This window comes from Nyctereutes procyonoides, unplaced genomic scaffold (genome assembly GCF_905146905.1).
Source record: "Nyctereutes procyonoides isolate TBG_1078 unplaced genomic scaffold, NYPRO_anot_genome, whole genome shotgun sequence".
Classification (NCBI taxonomy): Eukaryota; Metazoa; Chordata; class Mammalia; order Carnivora; family Canidae; genus Nyctereutes; species Nyctereutes procyonoides.
This window is the reverse complement of record NW_026575020.1, coordinates 25,983,263-26,006,485: the sequence shown is the minus strand read 5'-3', so window position 1 is coordinate 26,006,485 and position 23,223 is coordinate 25,983,263. Positions and strand designations below refer to the sequence as shown.

The 23,223-nt window shown below is 38.1% G+C and overlaps 1 protein-coding gene across 1 annotated transcript in view; it reads right to left on the bottom strand.

The window, feature by feature from the left end:
- Positions 1 to 23,223, bottom strand: part of EFCAB5 (EF-hand calcium binding domain 5) — a 178,257-nt gene that overhangs the window by 81,036 nt on the left and 73,998 nt on the right. The window contains exon 10 of the mRNA XM_055317835.1: positions 1,913 to 2,068. Coding sequence (XP_055173810.1) covers positions 1,913 to 2,068 — 156 coding nt within the window. The remainder of the gene's footprint in view (positions 1 to 1,912; positions 2,069 to 23,223) is intronic.

The following is a 23,223-nucleotide window of genomic DNA, read 5'->3' as shown; positions in this document are numbered from 1 at the left end:
GAAACAGGCAGATACATAGAAAGAGAGAACATGAGTTGGTGGAGAGAGGCAGAGGGAGAGGAAGCAGGAGAAGCAGACTTCCTCTGAGCCAGAAAGCTGGATATGAGGATTGATCCCAGGACCCTAGGATCATGACCTGAGCTGAAGGCAGACACTTAACCAACTGAGCCACTCAGGTGCCCCAATATTTGTACTTCTTAACCCAGTTTATATTTATCTCACAAACATTGTCAATAGAGCATAGTTATGTTTCCCTACTCACGTTCACTGCTAGGAAGCTTAGATTCAAACTTGTAGATGACCCATAATAAATATTTAGGTCATTAGAGTAAGCAATTTGGGCTTTGTTCCCGGCTTCATTTAGTATCCTTTCTTTTTTTTTTTTTTCGTCCTACTTTTAATCTATGTTCCTTTGTTGCATTTTATCTAATCTTGTAAGCTTCCTTAAATCTGTTATGGAACATAAGGATACAAAACTAATATAAAGTTCATAAATAAATGTATTCCAATAAAGTTTGTATCTATTTTTGCAAATCCATTTGGTATCATGACATACTTGTATCCTTCCAAACACCATTCTTAGAAATACTTGTAGATATCAACTTTTCATGTTTTAAGAGGCAGCATAATAAAATGTGGTAAGCTTCCTATTCCCAACAATTCTTTTCTATAAGAAGCCACTAGCAAAGAGAGTAAGCAAAAACAATCTTAAGCAACTCATTATTAAGAATGGGAAAGAGATTTAGAGACAAGTTGTACATTGTGAAATGCAGTGCCATGCAAGATGTGTTCTACAGGCTGGTACTAGTCTGTGACAAGAAAGATACAGAAACTGAGAATAGTATCCAGAAAGTTTTATAACAATTTGAGAAAGTAACTGATAATAAATCAGATTTGAATCTGATAATAGAACATGTAGATTGCCTAGGTGGCTCAGTCAATTGAGCATGTGACTTCTACTCAGGACATGATCTCAGGGTTCTGGCGTTGAGCCCCAAGTCAGGGTCCCCAGTCCCAGGGAAGTCTGCTTATCCCTCTTCCTCTCTTTTTGCCCCTCCCCCTGCTTGTGCTTTCTCTGTCTCTCTCTCAGATAAATAAATCTTTCTTAAAATGTGGATTGTATTTTGTATGTGCATTTTTAATTGAGTGTCAGTCCACAGTGGATTAGCAATTAAAAGCATCACCATCAACACCAACAGTGTTGGGCTGGCTGAGAGGGGCACCCAAAATGGCGGACATCTCAAATTGGGTCAAAATGGCTGATCTCCCCGCCAAAGCAGCCAGGACCACCACATCATCTCCAGTAAATCAAAGCCTAGATGGGAAACTGAAACTTTCCATCCAGGACTTTCCAGCCAGGGACCACCCTCCATCGTCTACTATCCCCAACCCCAGCCAATCACCTAGGGACACGTGTTCCCTTGCCTAATTTGGCAAGGGATCCACCCAGATTCAGACCTGGAGCCAATAAGGCTTAAAAAACCCCACACTCCCCAACCACAGTGCGACTTCCCTGACTCCGGCCACCTCTCGGAGTCACAGAACCTGGCCCTCGCCCTGGAGCGCGCCCCATTAAAGCACTCTCGAACCTACTGCCTGGCTCTGCTGTTTTTTTATTTCTCCTCCGTTCATTTGGAAAAAACCTAACAAACAGGTTCTTCACAAAAAAATAGTTTGAGAAGCACTGCTTTAAGAGTCTTATCCTACTGGGATGCCTGGGTGGCTCAGCAGGTGAGCATCTGCCTTTGGTTTAGGGCCTGATTCTGGATTCCCAGCATAGAGTCCTACATCGGGCTCCCTGCATGGAGCCTGCTTCTCCTCCCTCTGAATGTGTCTCTGCCTCTCTCTCTCTCTCTTTGTGTCTTATGAATAAATAAATAAAAGCTTAAAAAAAAAAAGAGTCTTATCCTACCTTCCCATGGTCACAATGCAGGAAGAGTTCAGCAAATATCTGCCTCCGCATGTCTGTTTTTATAACCTCCCGGAATTCATCTGCACAATGACAAAAGTGCTTAAGGAGTTTCTCGAACATTTCATTTTTAAAGTCTGCAACATATGAAGAGACATACTGCAGAGAAAAGGAGGATAAATGATTACTTTAAAAATGGGCTCTTTATTTGGATTTTCCCAAGACTTCAGTCAATGTACATGAAAGTATTGGCTACAATTTTTTTCCGTATCCTTTGCTTGTCACATAGATAAAGCATTTTAATGTTAGTACTATTCCACATCTGTGCTGCATATAATGGTGATCAATACAGTCCCCAAAACTACACACCAGTGAGACTATTTTTGGAGCAATTCCCCTCTAGATCACATCAGCATTATATAGGGCAGACTTTTTACTTCACAGTATGAAATAGCAGCAGTTATAAAATGTTGCCTGCAAATTAATAGTTCTAAAAAATTGAATGTAGTCTTTTTCTTGATATATGGCATATAAGATCATGTGTTTTCCAGGACTGGCTACATTTAATTATTGGAGTATAAGGTAATGGGGATTGTAGGTGGATTTTCTGTCTTCTGACATTATAAAAGGATAAAAAAGTTATCCTTTGTCTATCTTTTTATTATTTTGAAAGTGTAGAGTCAGAAGACATATATGCTTGTGGGACATTTCTCCTCACCTCTGTTGGACAGATTCCCAGAAGTGGAATTGCTAACTTAGAAAGTAAATGCAACTGTATTTTTGATAGGTTTGACATCAGGTTTGTGCCCTTTTGTGCTTCTACCACTAATGAATGAGAGGTTATTTCTCCTCAGCCTCACCACCAGTGTATATTGCCTTCTGGATTTTTGCTCCTTTAATAGGTCAGGGACATTACATTCTTGATCTATACCTGACTATAATGTCTTGTGTTATATATGTAGATCTAGCACTGGAAGACTTTCTGAATGAACTCCTCTTGAAATGTTAGCCCAACTCATAAGTCAATGGTTTCCATCTCTATCCCAATCAAGCACAGTGGTAGCCAAATTTGTACTGGTTGTCCAGTTTAGATTGACTAGCCATAAATGATTGGACCAGGGGATGATCCTTAACCTAAACAAAGCTATTCGGGTTCTTTCCACCAGGAATTGGGAAATAGAACTGGGAAATGATCAGTTGACCTCTGAGACGGGCTGGACCTATTTTAGTATATGTGCTGCTTAAGTGAGCACGGGGCTGGACCTATAAATGTAAACTTAAGATTTGTTGGGTGACCAGATTCTTCCAGGTGAACTGAGATTGCAGGAACAGTCAGTACCTAGAGACAGATGAAACAGAAAGCAGAGAGAATAGTCTTGGTGTTTTCCAAGTCCCTGTTCTAATCTCTTCCGGAAGTCAGACCATATTCTTGCCCTTGGACTCCATACATTTCATTTTCAGCTGCATTAACTCAGGTTGGCTTCTATTTCTTGCAATTAAAGGATACTAATATAGTTTGTTTAAAATGAACATTTTGTTGGAATATTTTATTGACATGATTTTTGAAATGCAGGATATAGTAGATATCTCATTTCCTCATTAGTATCATCTAGACAAATTTAGAATATAATGTAAGAGATACATTAGGCTTGAATCCATGCTAATGAATCATAAACTATTATTCAACTGGCTTAGAGATCAAAAGGAAATTTTATTTTATTTTTTTAAGATTTTATTTATTTATTCATGAGAGAGAGAGAGAGAGAGAGAGAGAGAGAGAGAGAGAGAGAGGCAGAGACACAGGCAGAGGGAGAAGCAGGCTCCATACAGGGAGCCTGACGTGGGACTCAATCTCGGGTCTCCAGGATCAAGTCCTGGGCTGAAGGCGGCGCTAAACCTCTGAGCCACCTGGGCTGCCCCAAAAGGAAATTTCAAAGCAGAGTAAGAGAGCTCTTCTAAATATTTAGTTTTTTTGGTGACTGAAACCTTCTAATTGTTATTATTTTTGATGGATCAATGAGTACAGTTAAGTTTTTATGTGTTACTTTGGGATGCAGAATAGTGTAATCGTTAAGAACTTGTATTTTCCCTCATCAGAATACCAATAGCATTTTTCACAGAACTAGAACAAAGAATCCCAAATTTTGTATAAAACAACAAAAGATTTCAAATAACCAAAGCAACCTCAAAAAAGTAGAACAAATCTGGAGATATCACACTCCTTGATTTCACGCTATACTGCAAGACTATAGTTAGCAAAATAGCATGGTACTGGCATAAACACAGACACATAGATCAATGAATAGAGAGCCCAGAAATAAACCTATGCATATATGGTCAATTAATTTATGACAAAGGAAGCAAGAACATAAAATAGGGAAAGGACAGTCTCTTCAATAAATGGTATTGGAAAACCAATTACATGCAAAAGAATTAAACTGAACCACTATCTTATACCATATACACAAAGCAAATTCAAAATGGATTAAAGACTTGAGTGTAAGACCTGAAACCAAAAACTTCTGGAAGAAGACACAGGCAGTAAACTCACTGACATTTGTCTTAATAGTATTTTTTGGACCATTCTCTTGAGGCAAGGGTAACAAAGGCATACTGATGGCACGGCCAACACACACATGAAAATATACTCAACATCACTAATCATCAGACAAATTCACATTAAAACCACAATAAGATATCACTTCACCCTAGTCAAACTATTATCAAAAAGAAAAAAAACAACAAGTGTTGGTAAGGATGTGGAGAAAAGGGAACACTTGTGTTCTGTTGGTGGAAATGTAAATTGGTACAGACATTATGGAAAACAGTGTGGACATTCCTCAAAAAATTAAAAACAGAACTACCATCTGATCCAGCAATTCTACTTCTGAGTATTTATCTAGAGAAAATGAAAACACCAATTTGAAGAGATATATATGTTCATTAGCATTTTATTTACAATAGCCAAAACATAGAAGCAACCTAAGTGTCCATCAGTAGATGAATGGACAAAGAAAGTGTGGTATATGTATGCAATGGAATGTTACTTAGCCATAAAAAAGGAGCTCTTGCCATTTGCAACAACATGGATGGACCTAGATGGTACAATGCTAAGTGAAATAAATCAGACAGTAAAAGACAAATACTTATGATTTCACTTACATATAGAATCTAAAAAGCAAAACAAATGAACAAACAAAATAGAAAGACTTCAAGATACAGCAAACAGATTGTTGACTACCAGAGTGGGGAGGGGTTAGGAGGTAGGTAAAATAGTTGAAGAGGAATAAGAGAGACAAACTTCCAGATATAAACCAAATAAGTCATGGGGATATAATGTACAGCATAGGGAATATGGTCAATAATATTGTAATGACTTTGTATGGTGACAAATGATAATAAGACTTAATCATGGGTAACATTTCATAATGTATAATAATATCAAATCACAATGATATGTCTCTGAAACTAATTGGACATTATAACCCAATTTTACTTAAATTAAAAAAAGAGAAGAAATCTGGGAAAGGTGACAGGGGCTATAGGAAGTATTGCAATTTTAAATAGGATGGTGTGGTAGATTTGGAGATACATTGCACAGATTCCCCATTATAGTAAGAAGGTGGTCAGCAGACAGTCTTTAGCTTTCACCTCCTTCAGGGTCTGCTTCCACTGGTGAAAGCCAGCATGCCTTGGTGATGCCTTTCATAGGGCAGCCTGAATTCAGTAATTAAATAAGAGAGAGGGGATCCCTGGGTGGCGCAGCGGTTTGGCGCCTGCCTTTGGCTCAGGGCGCGATCCTGGAGACCCGGGATCGAATCCCACGTTGGGCTCCCGGTGCATGGAGCCTGCTTCTCCCTCTGCCTGTGTCTCTGCCTCTCTCTCTCTCTGTATGACTATCGTAAATAAATAAAAAAAAAATAAAAAAAATAAATAAGAGAAATATAGAGACCTGGGCATTCAACCTGATGAAGGATAACACTAATGAGCAATAATACTTGCTTCAGTATTGCTCTCTTCTGGGTTGGATGAGGCTTTATCAGGCCTGTATTGCAGCCAACTTCTCCTGCCTAATTCTGTTTCACTTCTCCCCCTTTATAGCTATTGATCCCTAATTAATAATCTGCACACCAACATCTGCATCAGCACCTACTTTCAGAGATTGCAACCTGAGGGAAGGCCTCATTGAGAAGGTAACATTTAAGCCAAGAAGGAGAGGAGGGAGTAAACCACATGGAAATATGGGAGAAGCGCTGTCCTGGAAAAGTGCTAAGGCCCTGAAGTGAGAACATGCCTGGAGTTTTCTAGAAAAAGCAAGGCAGCTAATATGGTAGAGGGAGAATGAGGGAAGAGTGGAGAGAGAGGTGAAGAAAAAGGAGTCACCAGACAGATCATGTTGAGCCCTGCGGCCATGTTAACGACTTTGGTTTTTACTTTAAGTAAGATAGGAAGCCATGAGAGGATTTTGAGCAGAAGACTGCCTTTATCTATGTTTCTAACCCCCTTTTTTAAAATCTTATTTTCTTTAGTGATTTCTATACCCAAAGTGGGGCTCAAACTCACCTTGAGATCAAGAGTCACATGCTCTTCCTGGTGAGCCCTCCAGGAGACCCTACCTTTCATTTTATTTATTTATTTATTTATTTATTTATTTATTTATTTTATTATTTATGATAGTCACAGAGAGAGAGAGAGAGAGAGAGAGAGAGAGAGGCAGAGACACAGGCAGAGGGATAAGCAGGCTCCATGCACCGGGAGCCCGACGTGGGATTCGATCCCGGGTCTCCAGGATCGCGCCCTGGGCCAAAGGCAGGCGCCAAACCACTGCGCCACCCAGGGATCCCCTACCTTTCATTTTAAAAGGCAAGGGTGAATGTAAGGGCATCAGTCAGGAGGCTAATGAAATAAGGCAGTTTGTGAGATGATGATGGCTTACCACAGAGCGCAGGTGGTGACAAGACATTAGATTCTAAACATTTCTGGAAGGTGAAGACCAAAAAACCTCACATTTTGAAACCTGAGTTCAAATCCCAGTTCCCGTATGGCTGAGAAATCTTGGCTAAGCCATTGAACTTTCTAGTTTCTTCATTTGTGAAATGTGTATCACAGCAGCTATCTCACTGGGTCAGGAAGAGGATCCTGTGTATGTACAGAATATAGATATTTCATGTAATAAGTTCTTTGTAGCCATTGCTCTTGCTTTCATTTGAGCTAGGTGAGAAATTAACCAAGAAAGTTTTCTCTATAAAATGAAAGTCCTCTTGGCTGACATACTTATTTAGAAGGAAAAACTTAATGAAACCAGTGATTCTCAAAAAGTGGTCCCTTGACCATATCCCCCAAGGGCTTTTGGAAGCTCTGAGAGCATCACTTGAGAGCTTGTTAGAAATGTAAATTTTGTATAAACATACAGGTGCATGCATCCCTTTGAATTAGTATTCCTGTATACTTTAGGCAAATACCCAATAGTGCAATTGCTGGATAAGGTAGTTCTATTTTTAACCTTTTGAGGAACCTCCAAACTGGCTGCACCAGTTTGCATTTCTACTAACAGTGCATGAGTGTTCCTTTTATAGCAGCATTACTTATAATAGCCAAGATATGGTAGCAACCCAAGTGTCCATCAATTGATGAACAGATAAAGAAGATGGAATAAAAAAACAAAGAAGATGGAATATATGGCATATATATATATAAATAAAATGGAATATTATTCAGCCATAAAAAAGAGTGAAATATTGCCATTTACAATGATATAGATGGAGATAGAGAGTATAATCCTAAGTGAAATAGGTTAGAGAAAGACAAATACCACATAATTTCAATCATATGTGGAATTTGGGAAACAAAACAAACAAGCAAAGGGAAAAAAGTAAGACCGAGAGAGAAGCAAATCAAGAAACAGACTCTTAATTATAGAGAACAAACTGATGGTTACCAGAGGGGAGGTGGGTAGGGGAATGGGAATGGGAATTAAAGAACACACCTGTAGTGATGAGCACAGAGTGATGTATGGAAGTGTTGAATTACTATATTGTATACCTGAAACTAATATAACATTGTAAGTTAACTAACTGGAAATGAAATAAAAACTTTCTTAGAGATATAGGGTGGGGGAGGGGCAGAGGGAACAGGAGAGAAAGAAAATCTCAAACAGGCTCCACACCCAGCATGGAGCCCGACTTGGGGCTCAGTATCACGACTGTGAGATCATGACCTGAGCTGAAATCAAGAGTCAGATGCTTAACCGATTGAGCCACCCAGGTGCCCTAAAATAATTTTTTTTAAGATTTTTAAAATTTATTTATTCACGAGAGAGAGAGAGAGAGAGAGGCAGAGACACAGGCAGAGGGAGAAGCAAGCTCCATGCAAGGAGCCCGATGTGGGACTCGATCCCGAATCCTGGGATCACGCTCTGAGCCGAAGGCAGACGCTCAACCGCTGGCTGAGTCCTGCCAAAATAAAAACTTAAGAAAAAAGAAAGAACACAGTTTTTTTTTGGTGGCTATTAAAGCAAAATGTATATTAAGAAGAACTTTTGTGTTGTTTTTTTTTTAAAAAAAGAGCACATGGGTGGTTCAGTGGCTAAGTATCTGCCTTTGATTCAGGTCATGATCCCAGGGTCCTGGGATCGAGTCCTGCATCAGGCTCCCCATAGAGAGCCTGCTTCTCCCTCTGCCTATGCCTATGTCTCTGTGTCTCTGTGTGTGTCCCTCATGAATAAATAAACAAAATATTAAAAAAAAAGAAATGTAAATTTAGGGGCCCTACTCTAGACCTACTGAATCAGAAACTCCGGAGTGGGACCTAGAATCTGCGTTCCTTCTGGAAGCAAAATACATTTCCAACTCTTAACTGGGCTTCTTTCAATCACAAGTATGGAGAGTCAGAACAGAAATAACATGAGTAGAGGATCCCTGGGTGGCTCAGCGGTTTGGCGCCAGCCTTTGGCCCAGGGCGTGATTCTGGAGTCCCGGGATTGAGTCCCACATCGGGCTCCCTGCATGGAGCCTGCTTCTACCTCTGCCTCTCTCTCTCTCTCTCTCTCTCTCTGTCTCTCATGAATAAATAAATAAAATCTTAAAAAAAGAAAAAGGAAATAACATGAGTAGATGTCACATGACCAGACCGGCTACCCCCAGGGTTCTTGGAGAAGAGAAATCAACTTTCTTTTCTCCTCTTAAAAAAACAGGCCCCAACAGTTTTCCGGTGTTATTCTTTCTTTTTATCCCAATACTCAGAACTCTTGTGTCATTAGCCAGTGGGGGCATGTGGTGGTATAAACCATGTATGGAAATCCAAGGGGGCCCCAGCTAAGGGGACAGATAGACTTGGGTCTTTTTCTACCAATCTTTACAAATGGTAACTTGAAATAAAAAGTTCATTCTGGAGCCAATAAATAAGCCCTCTGGGTTATTCTTATGTTCATTAAAATTTGAGAACCATTGAAATAGATGACGTGGGGCAACTGTTCCTAATTATTCCAGAATCCTAAAATCCTGTTGTTCAATCCTTAATATATTAACTTAGCTTTTGGGACTTGACCTCAAGGCTATTTGAGTTTTCTTGTTGTATAATCCTATTAAGCCAAGGATTAGTTTAACTATTTCTCCAAGAGACACTTCAACATTCTGGATTTATAGCCTATGGGTTTTCTGAATGAGTGTGGACTATATGACATAAAGACTATCAGTTGCCAAATAACTACAATCCTATCCTATGAAATCAATCAATATCCACCAACTTGAAATGATTGCTTAGATTAATTAAGAATATAATGATCCACTAATATCCTTCCATTTAATAGCTCTGTGAACTGATAAACATTTGAATTGTACTTAATCAAGTTATCTCCATGTGCTGGGTCCCATTGTGATGAATTCTGGGCTGTTCCTTTCTGACTTGAAAACCAAAGTGTTGAGAATGTAGTAAATGTCACACTTACTGGTGTGACAGTAAGGCTGGTATTTACTATTAAGTTCTACAGCTCTGGGCCATTGGGATTTACACTTATTTAATTGTAGACATACTAGAGAGTTGATGAAGTAGGTGATATAAAACAATAGAAAGAAAACTGTATTTGAATATTAACTAGTTTAGGCATTAAACCTCCAAACTGTATTTAGAAGTCCTGGTAGTAAACAAGATTTTCAGGAATGCCTGCAAACAAGGACTGTTAGAATATTGAAATACACAAATTATATTGGCTATCTATCATTGAAGAAATAGTATGTTCATTTAGCATTTGGGAAGAAAATTAGATTTCCAGTCTCAGGGAACTTTTACAAACAATTAGTGCTGGGACACCTGGGTGGCTCAGCAGTTGAGCATCTGCCTTTGGCTCAGGGCATGATCCTGGAGTCCCTGGATTGAGTCCTGCATTGGGCTCCCGGCATGGAGCCTGCCTCTCCCTCTGTCTGTGTCTCTGCCTCTCTCTCATGAATAAATAAGTTCTTTTAAAAAAATAAAAAATAAAAACAACTAATGCTAATTATATACTCAACAAAGCAGAAATATATTTTCACTCTTTAGATTCCTATTTTTTTAACTCTTTTGATTTTAAAAAATCAGAATCATTTGGTTAACAAATGAATAGAACAAAGGCTTTATTCAATATCCAATAATAATAAAAGTGACAGACTGAAACACATGATTTTTCACCTGCTAGTGAAAGATATAGCTTAGGCAATGTTATGTTTAGGTTGTGCCCCCTCAAAGTTCATACAGTGAAGGCCTGAACCCTAGTACCCCAGAATGTGACTGCATTTTGAGATAGGATCTTTATTTTTTATTTTTTTAAAGATTTTATTCACTTATTTGAGAGAGAGAGAGAGAGAGCACACATACAGGGGGGAGGAGCAGAGGCAAAGGGAGAAGTAGACTCCCTGCTGAGCAGGCAGCCCGATGATGGATGATGCGATGCAGGGCTCAATCCCAGGACCCTAATATCATGACCTGAACTGAAGGCAGATGCTTAACCAACTGAGCCACCCAGGCACTCTTGAGATAGGATCTTTAAAGAGGTAATTAAATTAAAATGGGGTCATTAGGGTGGGTCATAAGCTAATATGACTGGTATCCTAATAAGAAGGGGAAATTTGGACGCAGACTTACAGAGGAAAGACCATGTGGAGGTGCAGGGAAAAGATGACCATCTATAAGTCAAGGAGAGAGGTCATCAGAAGAAACCAACCCTGCCAATACCTTGTTTTGGACTTCCAGTCTCCAGAACTATGAGAAAATTAAATTTCTGATGTTTAAATCACACAGTACTTTGTTATGGTAATTATAGCAAACTGATACAATAAGGAGTTGCCAATCAGTAAATTCCTTAATTTGTGTATTTCCTACAGCTGAAGACCACCTACGAAGACGCACACCTTGGAGGATAATTTACCATAGACCATCCCATTTTCCGGTTTAAAATTTCCTCATTTCAAATAATAATAATAATGACAACAAATAAAAATTTTTTAAAAATAATAAAATTCCTTCATTTCATCCCAAGGTTTCCTCACACAGTTTTTGCTGCAACATATTGCTGCTCCTACGTCTACCTCCACTAAGGCCCTCATTCTTCCTTCTTCTGCCCTTCCCTGCCATATAGCTCAAAACACATGAAAAACAAAATGAGCAGAACAAAACAGCAAAAATTACAAAATGCAAATTACAAATAACAGAATAGAGAGCCACTCAGATACATACCATTTTGGGGAAAATGCACAGCCTGATTTAGTAGAATACATTCAAGGAAAGACATAGTCTTTGGGTAATTTGGTGAAGCCTCTCATTTAAAATTTAAACTTTGAGCCACGTCAGTTTGAAGTCCTCAGACTGTGTGACTGATAGAAAACAACTGAGCAGGGCCATCTGGGTGGCTCAGTGATTCAGCGTCTGCTTTTGGCTCAGGTCATGATGTAGGGGTCCTGGGATTGAGTTCTGCATTAGGCTCCCTACAGGGAGCCTGCTTCTCCCTCTGCCTGTGTCTCTGCCTCTCTCTGTGTGTCTCTCATGAATAAATAAATAAAATCTTTTTGAAAAAAAGAAAAGAAAACTGAGCATAAGAAAGGGACTATCTCAAAGCAGAGCACTGTGGAGCAAGAACAGGATGAGTCCCAGAAAAGAGAATTCAGGCAGAGGCATGGTCCTTATTCATTCCTGCACCAATTCCTTAGTGTCACAGAATCTGAAGTTAATATTTAAATCCTAGTGGATAGTATTTGTAGTTTTGCATATAGCCCATTATATGATTCAGGTGCAGACTTCATACCACTTGAAGCCCAGGCCAACTGAAGGATGCTCCTGGGAAACTGACCCTTACTTTACCCAGTCCCATAGTAAACAAGAAGGTATTAGATTGTTTTCACTTGCCCCTGGTGAGCAGGTAGATGTGTGGCCAGAGTCTTCACAATGATCAGGCGGGGATAAGATCAAAGCAAAGAGAACTCCTCAATGAGGGTGGTCAACTGCCTCAGTTTCCCTGGGACTTCCCTAGTTTTAGCACTGAGAGTCCAGTGTTCTAAGAAACCCCTCAGAGATGAGCAAACCAGGATGGTTTGAAAATCTAGACATTAATCCATGCCAATGGTTTAATTCCTATGGAAAACTATGGAGAACCTCTGTTTGGAAGCATGGTGTGTTGTATCCTGCTTTTACAGCAGACCATTTCTGTAAATATCTAAATCCTTTGCCATAAAAGAAACTTCACAGCCTTTAACTATGTGTGAAGCAATCATTCCATTACCATCCCATTGGATAACCACACATGGGGCAAACAGGACAGAGAGTTCTTATTCTGTGGTATGCATTCATCCATTCTCAATCCATTTGTTGTATTTATATAATCACATGATAAAGAACATATAAGTGTTTGTTACAGATAACTGGGAATGACAATGAACACAAATGACAACCTGAGTCAGGTTTCTGGTGCCTAGAGTGAGCAGGTCATACCTCCTGATAAGTAGGTCATACCCCCCTAGAGAATAGTCTTTTAAAAGATCCCACTCTTGGGCAGCCCCGGTGGCCCAGCGGTTTAGCACCACCTTCAGCCCGGGGTGTGATCCTGGAGACCTGGAATCGAGTCCCATGTTGGGCTCCCTGTATGGAGCCTGCTTCTCCCTCTGCCTGTCTCTCTCTCTCTCTCTCTCTCTCTCTCTCTCTCTCTCTCTCCCCCCGCCCCATCATGAATAAATAAATAAAATCTTAAAAAAAAATCCCACTCTTGGGGATTTCTGGGTGGCTTAGCGGTTTAGCACATGATCCTGGAGTCCCAGGATGGAGTCCCACATGGGGCTTCCTGCATGGAGCCTGCTTCTCCCTCTGCCTGTGTCTCTGTCTCTCTCTCTGTCTCTGTCTCTCTCTCTCTGTGTCTCTCATGAATAAGTAAATAAAATATTTAAAAAGTAAATAAATGAATAAATAAAAATAAGAGATTCCACTCTTGTTTGAGAAACCTATACTTTGTATTACTTTGGAGGCAAAAGTTGGAGGAACTAACTTTGAAATTACACCAGGGAAAGAATATAACCTAGGCCAGAGCCAGTTGATACTATCAGTAGAAACAGAAGTATGTCAGTCTCTGGAGCCCCCAGAGGTGGGGAAAGAGGATCTGCAGTGAAAAGAAGTCAGCCTCCCTCAGTTCCTCACTGTGGGGTCTTTGGAGTTTCTCTTCTACCTGAGGCTGTCTTTACCTCTCACTCCATGAACTCTTGTCATACTAAAAGTCATCACTCATGGTTTAGAGATAAGAAAGTTCTTTTCCTTGGTAGTGCATGGTGATGCATTCTTCAGATAGCATTTTCCCCACAGAAAGTCACTCTTATGAAGAACTCCATTTCGGGCACATTCAAACTACAGACCCCAGAGGAGCCTGGGTGGCTCAGTTAGTTAAGTATCTGTCCAATTCTTGATCTCAGCTCTTGATCTCAGGGTTGTAAATTCAAGCTGGGTGTGGATTCTACTTTAAAAAGTAACAAAAAATAAAATAAAATAAACCACAGACTCCAGTCACTATATAAAATATCCCTTCTATTTGGAAAATGGGTTTCACGTTCCAAAAAACCTACAGAGACCTTTTTTTTTGGAGAGGGGCATACAGCCATTTGTGGGACTGTCATTTAAAAATTATGGGCATTTTAACAACTCCAGGTAACTTTTGCTTTAAGATGTATTATGCTTACCTCTCAGACTTCTCTGGAAGCAAATTATTAGAAAATTCTTTATCATAAAAAGGAAAATTCTTTTCAAAACAAATGGAATTTCTAGAGCTCAAAAAGTCCAGGAAATTAAAAGAAACTTCCTACCTAAAAAATCTAACTATGTTGTCTATAACCACATTAATGGTGGTTTTCGTCTATTGATAAAAAAAAATTAATCAGATAGTGAAATGAAAGGGTAGATCCTCTGTAAGGTTGAAATCTGGAAATTTCAGGAAAGATACACTTGTCAGCACCTGCTTACTTCTGGCCTGAGCACAATAATGGAAACCCAGTGAAATCCAAACTTTAAGACCTCAGTTCCTTTTTAAACTTGCAAACAATATCTACTTTGACAACTCAACCAGTGTTAAAATGATACAACTGCTAAGTTTTGTCTGCTGGAATGAGTTGTCTTTTGGAAACCAGAGTGTTCTGAGAATTTAACAAGCCTGACATTCTCCCAAAACATATTTCTTTTGTATAAATATTCAACTTACAAAACAAAAATCCCAAATAAATCAGTACATTCTACATCTTAAATTGTTCCTGTCAACATAGAAATATCTAAAGGTTCCTTTAAAAGTTAGGGGCGACAGGTATGGCAGGTCATTAAACCTATTGACCACCAGATGAGTTTCCTATGTGAAATCTGCCCCACTGAAGTCTCTTTTATTTTATTATGCATCCCTTGGCAGTAATGAATATAATAATCATAATGCTTTGTACCTGTTGGTTGCTTTGTAATTGTCTTGTTGTGGTGTACTTTGACCCTGGATCCCACTCTGGTTCCATCCAGCATGTCTATGTCTGCATGCTAATATACACACACACACATACACACACACATGCACACATCCATACACACATACACTGTATGTACTCACAGGCACACTTCCATACAACAATGCATTATCTGGTCCTCAAGGGTAAAAAATACAACTTCTGACTTTGACATCTCTCCTCCAGAAAGTAAATATTCATTATTTAGTATATACTCAATAACTGAGAGATTAGATATGAATATATTCTTCTCTAATATGTTATAAAGAATATAAAATATTCTTCTAAAAGTAGTTATTTTTGGTCTTCATTTACGGAATAAAACAGATGAAAAGCAAGAGAGGTTATACTCCACAAAAAGATTGTCACCTGTTCATTTATCCATCAAAAATAGACACCTAGGAAAATGGTATGTATATGGAAGCATCTGTGATCATATGTTCTCTCCATTTGTCTTTCTCTATATATTATTACTCAATGATTCTGTTTTCTCCAAACACGCTCCATCCTGAATGCTAATTACACTGCTCATTACAAATGATCACAGGTAATTGCATGGCGCAGTATCTCCACTGGATGGCACGTGTGTGTAATATCTTGCCTTTGAGCCCAACATTTACAATTTTATTTTTTTCCAGTTTGATTAAATGAGTGTTGGCAAAATAGCTTTGAAGCAAATCTCTTTAAAAACAAATATTCCAAACACTACTTCTATGTCATATGCTATATAGAATGGCTCAATGATTTGTTGATCAGATAATTAAATATTTTCAACAAATATTTCTATACAGGGGATCCCTGGGTGGCTCAGCAGTTTAGCACCTGCCTTTGGTCCAGGGTGTGATCCTGGGGACCCTGGATCAAGTCCCACATCGGGCTTCCTGCATGGAGTCTACTGCTCCCTCCGCCTGTGTTTCTGCCTCTCTCTCTCTCTGTGTCTCTCATGAATAAATAAATAAAATCTTTTAAAAAATTAAAAAATATATTTCTATACAAGAAATATTTTCTTGATTTCTCTTGATGTAATAATTCTTCTTCTATAATGAAAGTACCTGAATATGGGTTGTTTACACTTCAGGAAGAGAAGTTGGGAAATGTCAGGAAAACTAATATTAATAGCTCAAACCACTCATTAAAACAAAATTGTGTGTGTATGTAGACATATACTATATATATATATATACACACAAAGGTATTATGTAGAATGTTAATGAGTTTGTATCAAGTATCATTGGGTTTACATGACTTACCCATTTCCTCATTTTAATTGTATGGATATACATATACACACACATATATACACATATCATATTTGGATATATATGTATTTGTATATGATTTGTGTGTATGAATACATGTACGTGTGTATATGTATATATTTACTGAATTAATTAAAATAAATAAAGAGAGAAGGAAAGTAAAACTGACATCAGACTTCACAACATTCAATACCAGGAAACAATTAAGCAAAGTCTAATTGTTTTTAGGTGAAAAGAAATTATGACCTAATTACACTATATCCATATACAGTATATTTTTAGAGGCAATATGTGGACATTTTCAATACAAAATAACTCAGAAAATATAATACTTATATGACCTTCCTGAAAAAAACTACTTTATAATAAATTCAGCCAATTAAGAGATGAATCAAAATAAGTAGTTCGGGTATAGCAAAGCCATTGTAAAAGGACAGGAAGTGCTATTTATTTATTTATTTATTTATTTATTTATTTATTTATGTTGTTGCTTGTTTTTAAAGATTTTATTTATTTATGAGAGATACAGAGAGAGGCAGAAACATAGGCAGAGGGAGAAGTAGGCCCGGGACACCGAGGGACACCGAGATCACGCGCTGAGCCGAAGGCAGAGGTGCAACCACTGAGCCACCCAGGTATCCTAGAACTGCTTTTTATTTTGGTGTAGTCCTAATAGTTTAATTTGCTTGTGGAAACATATCTAGAAAGATGTTTCTACAGCTAATGTCAAAGAAATTACTGCTTCTGTTTTCTTCTACAAAATTTATGGTTCAGGTCCCACTTTCAGATCTTTAATCCTTTTTGAGGGTTTGTGTGTGTGTGTGTGTGTGTGTGTGTGTGTGTATGGTGTGAGAAAGTGTAGCTGTCTAGTTTTTCCAATACCATTTGTTAAAGAGACTGTCTTTTCCCCATTATATATTCTTGCCTCTTTTGTCAAAGATTAATAGACCATACAATTGTGGGGTTATTTCTGGACTCTCCATTGTGTTCTCTTGATCTATATATCTATTTTTATGCCAGTATCATATTGTTTTGATTATTATGGCTTAGAATATATCTTTTTTTTAAAGACTTTATTTATTTATTCATGAGAGACACACACAGAGAGAGAGAGAGAGGCACAGACACAAGCAGAGGGAGAAGCAGGCTCCACGCAGGGAGCCCGACGTGGGACTTGATCCCAGGTCTCTAGGATCACACCCTGGGCCGAAGGTGGCGCTAAACCACTGAGCCACTGGGGCTGCCCTAGAATATATCTTGAAACCCAGAATTGTCATAACTACAGCTTTGTTCTTCTTTCTTAAAATTGCTTTGGCTATGTGGGGTCTTTTGTGGTTCCTTACAAATTTTTGGATTATTTGTTCTAGTTTTTATATAGCAAAGGAAACCATTAACAAAACAAAAATGCAACCTACTGAATGGGAGAAGACATTTGCAAATGATGGTTTTCGATAAGGAGTTAATACCTAAAATATAAAAAAACTTATATAACTCAATACCAAAAAAATAATCCAACTAAGAAACAGAGGACCTGAATAGACATTTTTCCAAAGAAAACATACAGATGGCCAACAGACACATGGAAAGATGCTCAATGTCCCTAATCACTGGGGAAATGCAACTTAAAACCAGAATGAGATATTATCTCACACCTGTCAGAATGGCTAAAATAAAAAATACAAGAAATAATAAATGTTAGCAAAGATACAGAGAAAAAGGAACCATCGTGCACTGCTGGTAGAAATGTAAATTGGTGCAGCTACTGTGGAAAACAGTATGAAGTTTCCTCGAAAAATTAAAGATAGAATTACCATATGATTCAGTAATTCCACTACTGAGTATTTACCCAAAGACAATGAAAGCACTAATTTAAAAAGATAAATGCAACCCTATGTTTATTGCAGCCCTGTTTAAAATGGCCAAGATAAGGAAGCAACCTAGGTGTCCATCTATAGATGAACGGATAAAGAAGATATGGTACAGGATGCCTGGGTGGCTTAGTGGTTGGGCACCTGCCTTTGGCTCATGTTGTGATCCCGGGATCCGGGATTGAGTCCCACATTGGGCCCCTGCGAGGAACCTGCTTCTCCCTCTGCCTATGTCTCTGCCTCTCTCTATCTCTGTCTCTGTCTCTCACGAATAAATAAATAAATAAATCTTAAAAAAAAGATACAGTACATATATATGCAAGGAATATTATCCAGTCATAAAAAATAAATCTTGTCATTTGCAATAATGTAGATGGACCTAGAGAATATAATGCTACGTGAAATAAGTGATTCAAAGATTAATATCTTATGATTTCACTCATATGTAGAATTTGAGGAACAAAACAAATGAACAAACAAAGAAAAAAGGAAACAAAAAAACAGACTCTTAAATGCAGAAGACAAACTGGTGGTTGCCAGAAGGGAGGTGAGTGAGAGGGATGGGTGAAATAGATAAAAGGGATTAAGAGTATACTTATGAGCACTGAGAAAAGTATAGAACTGTTCAATCATTATATTATATACCTGAAACTAATATAACATTGTATAATTACACCTCAATTTAAAAAGGGGGGGGGACAGGGCTCCTGGGTGGCTCAGTCCATTAAGTGTCCAACTCTTGATTTCCGCCTAGGTCTTATTTCAGGGTTGTGGGATGGAGCCCTGACTTGGACTCTGCCCTCAGTGCATGGAGTCTGCTTGTTCCTCTCCTGCTCCTCCCCCCAATCCCCTCCCTCTCAAATAAATAAGTGAAATATTAAAAAAAATAAAAATAAATTTTAAAAAAGGACAGCAAGTGAATCTCAAATCCATTAGTTCAAGATTAATCAACTATGGGAATTATAATTACAGAAAAGAAAGTGAATAATGTATATCTGCATAAAATAAAAATTATAAAATAACTAAAATTGGGAAACAAGGAAAAAGAAGACGAGGGAGTATTAAATACCTTCATCTTTTATAGTAGAGTGTCAATTGTTATTTCTATAATTGAAATATATGATTAAAAAATAATGAATGGAGGGGCACCTGGATGCCTCAGTCAGTTAAGTGTCTGACTGTTGATTTTGCCTCAGGTCATGATCTCAGGGTTTCAAGCCCAGAATCGAGTTTCACATTGGGTATGGAGCCTGCTTAAGTTTCTCTTCCCTCTGCCTCTGCCCACCCTCCTCTCTGAAAAATATAAATAAAATAATAATAAGTGGATCTTCGTAATAATAATAATAATAACAACAACAAAGTCTTCATCATAGAGTCTTAGAGTGATTTTAGAATAATTTTTGTGAGGTTATGTTCAATTTCAATAATTACTTTTATTTCAGATTTTCTTTTTCCATTGGAATCAGCTACAATATAATATTTTTTATTTTAAGTAACAAAATTTATAACAGATTTTATGATCATGTACATTGCTATTTACCGATCTATCTATTAAGACAGTATATAAAATTGTTTTACATAAAGCTCACTTAAGGGTAACAATAGTTATTTCTGGGTAAGAAATTTGTGGTGATTTTATTTATCATTTATTTATTTTAAAGACTTATTTATCTTTAGAGAGGGAGGAGAAGCAGAGGGGCAGAGGGAGAAAGAGAGAATCTTAAGCAGACTTCCCAGTGAACACATAGCCTAATACAGGGCTCAGTCTCACAATCCTGAGATCATGACCTGAACTGAAACCAAGAGTTGGACATTTAACCAACTGAGCCACCCAGGCACCCCAATTTGTGGTGATTTTAAAACCTCTGTCTTGGCAGCCCAGGTGGCTCAGTGGTTTAGCGCCGCCTTCAGCCCAGGGCACGATCCTGGAGACCAGGGATCGAGTCCTACGTCCGGCTCTCTGCATGGAGCTGGCTTCTCCCTCTGCCTGTGTCTCTGACTCTCTCTCTCTCTCTCTCTCATGAATAAATAAATAAATAAATCTTTAAAAAATTTTAAAAATAAAATAAAATTTCTGTCTTTGTACTTTTATGTTTTGTTTGAATTCTTTTTTGGTAACAGTAATATTTACAAAATTGAATACTTTTTCTGGAAAAAATATGCCAATGTATTAACAAAAATTCAAAGTTATGGGAATATATATATTATTATTTTATTTTATGTTTATTGTTTTTTTTAATTTTTTAATTTATTTTATGATAGTCACACACACACACACACACACACACACACACACACACAGAGGCAGAGATACAGGCAGAGGGAGAAGCAGGCTCCATGCACCGGGAGCCCGACGTGGGATTCAATCCCGGGTCTCCAGGATCGCGCCCTGGGCCAAAGGCAGGCGCAAACCGCTGCGCCACCCAGGGATCCCTGTTTATCTATTGTTTTAAAATTCCCCACCACATCCCACTTTTAAGAGTTTTAAGTCTATAATTTCTCATCATTTAAACATTTAGTAGCATTCCAGATAATTAGATACAAGATTCCACATAATCAGATATAAGATTCTGACTCAGTAATTATTTAAAAGAGTATTTTTAAAATTTCCAAATGATTGGACTTCAATAATTTTAAAATTTATTACTTTCCAGTTTTTACATAATGTTTTTTTTAAAAAAAGATTTTTTTTTTAAATTTTTATTTATTTATGATAGTCACACAGAATGAGAGAGAGAGAGGCAGAGACATAGGCAGAGGGAGAAGCAGGCTCCATGCACCGGGAGCCCGACATGGGATTCGATCCCGGGTCTCCAGGATCGCGCCCTGGGCCAAAGTCAGGCGCTAAACCGCTGCGCCACCCAGGGATCCCTAAAAAAAGATTTTTATTTATTTATTTGAGAGAGCGTGAGAGAGAGCATGAGAGGGAGGAAGGGCAGAAGAAGAAGAAGCAGACTCCCCGCTGAGCAGGGAGCCCAATGGGGGGCTTGATCGGAGGATCATTGGGATTATGACCCGAATCAAAGACAGATACTTAACTGACTGAGCCACCCAGGCGCCCCTAAGTAATGATTTCCAGTTTGGGAAATTTATAAGGTTTTCTCGGTGGCCTATTTATGATAAATTTTTACCAATATTCTGTGAAAACTGAAACAAGATCTATAGGAATTGAAGTCAACTCAAAATGAACTCAAAATGGACCAAAGACTTAACTAGGCATATATGGAAGAGTTAAAGCTATAAAATTTTAAGGAGTCTATCTTTCTGACCTTGAATTAAGCACTGGTTTCTTAGATATGACTATTTTTAAAAAGATTTTATTTATTTATTTGAGATAGAGAGCAAGAGCGAGTAAGAGAGAGAGAGATAGAAAGTGAGCACAAGGAGGGGAGAGGGGCAGAGGGAGAAGAAGCAGCAGCTCAGCCGGGAGCCTGATGATGGGCTCAGATATGACCAAAAGGAAAAGCAACAAAAGTAAAAAATTAGATAAATTGCACTTCACCCAAATTAAAAACTTTGTGTGTCAAAGGACATCATCAAGAAAGTGGAAAGATATCCACACCTGACTGGCTCCAATTGATAGAGTCTGTGTCTTGATCTCAGTATTGTGAGTTCAAGCCCCATGTTGGGTATAGAGATTACTTTAAAAAAATTTAAAAATGGGGATCCCTGGGTGGCTCAGCAGTTTAGCACCTGCCTTCAGCCCAGGGCCACCTGCCTTTGGCCCAGGACATGATCCTGGAGTCCCGGGATCAAGTCCCACATCAGGCTCCCTGCATGAGCCTGCTTCTCCCTCTGCCTGTGTCTCTGTCTCTGTCTCTCTCTCTCTGTGTCTCTCATGAATAAATAAATAAAATCTTTTTTAAAAAATTTAAAAAGTAAAAATTTAAAAAGGAAGTAGAAAGATAACACAGAATTGGAGAAAGTATTTGCAAATTATATATTTGACAAAAGATTATCTACAGTATGTAAAGAACTCTTATAACTCAAAAATATGAAAGTACAAATAACCTAATTAAAAATAGTCAAAGGATTGGGGTGCCTGGGTGACTCAGTTAAGCATCTACCTTTGGCTCAGGTCATGATCCCAGGGTCCTGGGATGGAGCCCATCATCAGGCTCCCGGCTGAGCTGCTTCTTCTTCTTCCTCTGCTCCTCTCCCCTCCTTGTGCTCACTTTCTATCTCTCTCTCTTACTCACTCTTGCTCTCTATCTCAAATAAATAAATAAAATCTTTAAAAAAATAGTCAAAGGATCAAGGTAGATATTTCTCCAAAGAAGATTTACAAATGGCCAATAAGCACATGAAAAATATGCTCAATATCACTCTAGCCATCAGGGAAATGTCTTTCAAAGCCACAGTGAGTTACCATTTCATCCCTACAAGGATGGTTATAACTAAAAAACAAAACTAAAGAATAGAATAACAAGTGTTGACAAGGATGTGGAACAGTTAGAACTCTCATTCTTTGTTTGTGAAATATGAATTTGTGCAGACACTGTGGGAAAGGGTCTGGTAGTTCCTCAAAAGGTTCAACAGAGTTATATGATCCAGCAATTCCACTTATAGGTATATACACAAGACAATTGAAAACATATGTTCACACAAAAACTTATACACAAATGTTCATAGCAACATTATTCACAATAGTCAAAAAGTGAAAACAACCCAAACAAATTATCCATCAACTGATAAATAAATAAAATGTGGTGTGCTTATACAAAGAAATATTATTCAGCAATAAAAATAAATGGAAGTACATGCTACATTAAGTGAACATGCTGCAAAATGGGTGAAACTTGGCAACTTTATACTAAGTGAAAGAAGCCAATAACAAAAGGGCACATATTTTGTGATTCCATTTATATGAAATTTCCAGAATAGGCAAAGCCATACAAGAAAGTATATTAGTGGTTGCCTAGGTTTACCTAGAGGTTTAGAGAGAAATAAGAGAAGACTGCTAATGAGCATGAGGTTTCTTTTTTTGGGTGATGAAAAAGTTCTAAAATGGATTGTTGATCACACAATTCTGTAAATATACTAAAAAATGATGAATTGTACACTTTAAATGGAAGAATTTTAAGGTATGTATAGAAGGCTGAATAATGGACCTCAAAGACAGCAGGTTCTAATCCTTGGAACCTGTAAATATGACCTGGTATGGGAAAGTCTTTGTAGCTCTGATTAAGTTAAGGTATTTTAGATGA